General features: G+C 36.2%; 1 protein-coding gene across 1 annotated transcript; it reads left to right on the forward strand.

Annotated features, from left to right (window-relative positions):
* Positions 1–2317: 2317 nt before the first annotated feature.
* On the forward strand, positions 2318–4080 carry LOC140881403 (uncharacterized). Its single transcript, XM_073286690.1, has 2 exons — positions 2318–3627; positions 3771–4080. The coding sequence occupies exons 1-2, from the start codon at positions 2356–2358 to the stop codon at positions 3831–3833; spliced, it is 1335 nt and encodes a 444-aa protein (XP_073142791.1). The 5' UTR covers positions 2318–2355; the 3' UTR covers positions 3834–4080.
* Positions 4081–4603: the final 523 nt, after the last annotated feature.

The raw sequence follows: 4603 nt of genomic DNA on the forward strand, positions 1-4603 counted from the left end.
TTATCAACATAAAATGCCAACTTCAACAAAAGTTAAATACTTCAGCTGGTTTGGTTTTTATTAGGACTACAATGCAATGAATCGAAATAACCTAGTATGCCATAAATGGATTTAGTAAATCAAACCCAATAACAACTTAGGAAATCGATAACACCATATGCTCGAATTATCGTCTTTCTGCATTCATTTTCATAGGTCCATTCGAGGTCAATTTATGTTATACCTAGAGTTCTCCATATTTGAATTCAAAATAAAAATACGTGGGACTAACTTGATAATGAATTGAACATGTTGTGATAAAACATATGCGAAGTGTTACTTAGATGCAGCATAGAGTTAAAAGAAAGTAGATAGAGTGAATAATTTTGATTAGATCATCATATAATATAATAAAGTTCATATCAAATATTATATAACTATTTCGTATTTGTGTGTACATTAGTTTCATATCATTTTTGGTAAAATGAATCCAACCCCTCTTAAAAACTTTGACAAGTGATTCAAACATTATCTCCAAAAACTTGTTCAAAAAATAACATCAAATTGAATGCGGGTCATTGTCCATATAAATGAAATCATCACAACTCATTATTAAAGTTGTCAATTTACCATATTAAATATTATTTTATTTAGAAAAGAAGCACGTGACAGTGACTTTGTAATGGAAGATAAAAAAAAATTTAATATATATATTCCAATTTATTTTGGGAAAATTACGTTTTTATTAGGTAACCTATATGTTTCTCATTTTTTATACTATCGCATGTCAATTTATGATTTCAGTACGCTAATTGAAACATTTTTTCGAGTTAAGTTTTTGTTTATTGGAGTGATGATATGACACTAAAAAATAATAACGTGTCACCCAAAATTGATAACGTACATAATTATTGATCCATTTCATGGATATAAAATCCGCAATTCAGGAGAAAGAAAACTGAATTTTGTATTTATTTAATTTAACAAGAAGTAAAGTATAAAAAGTGGTGTCTCAACCCAAGTGGCAGAAACCGTGGTGGATGCGCGGCAGAGTGGCTTGCTCTATTTGGACCCACGTGGACTCGTTTTTGCCAATGCTGATTGGCTACCACCACTCTTCACACGCGCATTTTTCTCGCCAACAAATTTTGTTTTTATTACACATTTTGATTTTTTTTTTTTGTCGGCTTTCAAGTTTCAACTATATATATATATATATATATATATATATATATTATTAATTAATATTCCACTCACAGTCACAGATGCTGCAAAATAAATGCGTGTGCTATTTGTGAAGTTTTTAATAAAAATGTAATTTTGATTTAAGCTGATGGCAATTATTTCAGACATGGAACCGAATTGATATGCGCTATTATTTTAATTTTAATTTTAATAAAATGAATGTTTGGAGAATCGATAAAAACTAATAATGTATAAGGAGTAATAGTGGGTTGTTTAAAAAAAAAAACTGGGAAAGAATGCTAAAAATTGTTGAAAAGGACAAAAAAAAAATCTAACACTGTGATTGGTTTAAGAGTTATTTTTTAAAAAAGTAAATAGAACATGTCAAAAGAGAAAGACGAGGTCTTCTAGCAATTAGGTGCACCTAATAATAGCTTATACACTCAATTAAAAAAGACAACAATTCTTATTTAGATGATTTCAAGGGTTATTTGTTTAAGACATGTCTTTTATATGAGTTATTCATTAAAAATTATTACATTTTATGTTAAAAGTATAATTTATTATTATAAATATGGATAGGATTGATCCGTCTCACCGATAAAACCGTCTCACATAAGTATTACTTATTAAAAAAAATGATTTGTTATCAACAAAACAATAATAAATGTGACCGTTGAAGTAGTCCAACAACTAATGGCAATCTCGTTTAAAATATTTGTATACGCAAAGACATTAAATACTAACATTTGTTAACAAAAGAAGCATCCGAGGAATTTGAGTTTTTTGACAAACAAAAGGCTGAAATCCTCAACAAGGATTTCTTGGCCCATATGGATGTGACATCAAGACTCGAGAGATTTTTGGGTTAAAATCCAATTTTTGTACTAAGAAAAAAAGCTAGAAATCATCGTAATAAATGAAAATGTGAATTATTATCATTATTATTATAGTAGAATATAGGAGCTGAGCTGGACACAATATGAGTGAGTGATACTGAGACTATATTCAAAACGCGAGGAGCAGTGAGAAAAGAAGCATCCCAGCTGTGAATAGCAACAAAACTAACTTTTCATTTCCCCACACGCAAACACACTTCCAATTCCAAACCAACCAAATCCCAATTCCTATATATTACATTTTTCTAACTCCCAACTCAACATACCTCAATTTCTTGTCTCAACATTCAACATGGTTTCCATTGAGGGTGCTTCACGCACATACCCCGGCTCCAACCTTTCTTCTTCCCACTCCCAACACCCCTCTTCCTATTTCTACACCCCGCCGCCGTCTTCCGCCAGGATCAGCCGCTCCATGGGCCGCTCCATGCGTACTGTCCGGTCCAAGATTTTCCAGACCGATCCTACCGATCCCATCCCTGATAAATCATGTGCTGTTTCGGATAACTTGAATGATTCGTCTGCTACTACCAAAACCTCGACTTCTTCCTTCGATCTAGACGATTTTTTGGGAATGTCAGGAGCTTACAGTGGCCTATTGTGTTCTAGCGATATCTCGGCTGAGCTCCGGCAGCTTGCTAGCGTGCCTGAAGCGGCTGATCCCGGTTTAGACTCCCGTGAGCCCGACTCCGAGTTCTTGCAAAGAGAGATGTTCTATTCAGAGATTATAGCGAGCGTCGCCACCGAATTTTTCCAGCCCACCGTCAAGATCTGTGTCGATGAATTGCAATCGTCGTCGCCTGTCGTGAAACGATCCGCTGCGGGGAAGTTAAGATTATTGGCGAAATCACGGGCTGATAACAGGGCATTGATCGGAGAATCCGGCGCCATACCGGCTTTGATCCCTCTTCTCCTCTGCTCCGACCCAGCGTCGCAGGAACAGGCCGCCACGGCTCTGCTCAACCTCTCTCTCCACGAACGGAACAGGCCCTTGATCACAAACGCCGGAGCCGTGAAATCCTTAATCCACGTATTGAAAACGGGCACCTCTGTTTCGAAACAGAACGCCGCATGCGCGTTGCTGAACTTAGCCCACCTCGACGAGAACAAACTGTCGATCGGAGCCAGCGGGGCGATCCCACCGTTGGTGGCATTGCTGGCGAACGGGACAAGTCGAGGGAAAAAGGACGCACTAACCACGCTCTACAAGCTTTGCTCGGTGAGGCTGAACAAGCAGAGAGCGGTGAGAGCCGGAGCAGTGAGGCCGCTGGTGGGACTCGTGGCCGAAAAGGACGGCGGATTGACGGAGAAGATAATGGCGGTGTTGAGTAGCTTGAGTGGCGTCGAACTTGGACGCAAGGCCATCGTGGAGGAAGGCGGGATCGCGGCTTTGTTGGAGGTGATAGAGAATGGAAGTGATAAAGGGAAAGAGTTTGCTGTGTGGACTCTGCTGAAATTGTGCAAACACAATGTTGAAAATATTGGATTTGTTTTGAGGGAATGGGGTGTTCCTCCTCCTCTGCTCACTCTATCTCTTACCGGAACCTCCAAAGCTAAGAAAAAGGTGAGTTTTTTTTTTAAAAAAATTTACAATTCAATTTGGAGATAAAAAGATTCAATTTTTCCTCAAATTATAGTTCAACTTTCTATAGATTGATTGCAGCATTGTGCTGTTTTTCTAACTGTGTTTCTGTTCATTTTCGGCAGGCTAAAAGGCTTATTGGGTACTTGAGTGAACCAAGATTGGAAGCTTCTGCCTCAAATTCTTAGGAGAGTGTATGGTTTGTAAAAAGTATACATGTGTAAAATGTAAAGGTTAAGAGTAGCATTGAGGTTTTCTTTTTTGAGTATAATTTGTGGGTATTGGATTTTGGATATAAAGAAATGTGGATAAATTTTTGGAAGCAAGAGGCAGAAGTTACAATTTTGTTTACTATGTCCCTTTGGGGTTGGCAAGAATGAAAATAAATGTATGGTCCTTGGTTGTTCAATGTAATGGTTTTCTTTTTCCTGAGAACTGAACTTGTTTCTTAGCTTTCCAATTTATTTGCTAACAAAAGAAAAAAAATGTGGAAAAGAAAAAAAACAAACAAATTTTGGTAGATAAATGGTCTTGGGTTTGGTTTTTTTGGAGTGTACTTATTGGGCCTGATATCTTGTGCGCATTTTTCCTTTATCGTTTGATTTTAAAATTATTATCCATAATTGGGCCTGGGATCTTCTGTTCACGCCGAAACCTTTTGTTTATCCATAATTTTCGATTTAAATTTAATTGGGTCTGAATAGAATAATTAAAAGTTAATTGGGCTTGAATATGTAAAACAATACAAAGTCCCGTAACATTAAAGCCCAATATCATATCCAATTATTTCTTTAAAAAACGAACTCATTTTATAGTTTCACCTCATAACTTTTTGAATTTAAGCGAAACATCCTACAGTTAGGATGAGTTTGGATACAAAAACCTTTAGTTAAAAATACAGTTAAATAAGTCTAGATTTTTAAAGTGCTTTTATTTATTAAAAAACGGTTTATTGTTT

Source organism: Henckelia pumila, chromosome 2, assembly GCF_033568475.1.
Source record: "Henckelia pumila isolate YLH828 chromosome 2, ASM3356847v2, whole genome shotgun sequence".
In the NCBI taxonomy this organism is placed as follows: domain Eukaryota; kingdom Viridiplantae; phylum Streptophyta; class Magnoliopsida; order Lamiales; family Gesneriaceae; genus Henckelia; species Henckelia pumila.

Bases quoted from the DNA above. Each gene is read 5' to 3' on its own strand.
- LOC140881403 (XM_073286690.1), top strand. From the start codon at position 2,356: ATGGTTTCCATTGAGGGTGCTTCACGCACATACCCCGGCTCCAACCTT. The intron at 3,628-3,770 runs GTGAGTTTTTTT...CATTTTCGGCAG, and splicing joins CCTCCAAAGCTAAGAAAAAG to GCTAAAAGGCTTATTGGGTA.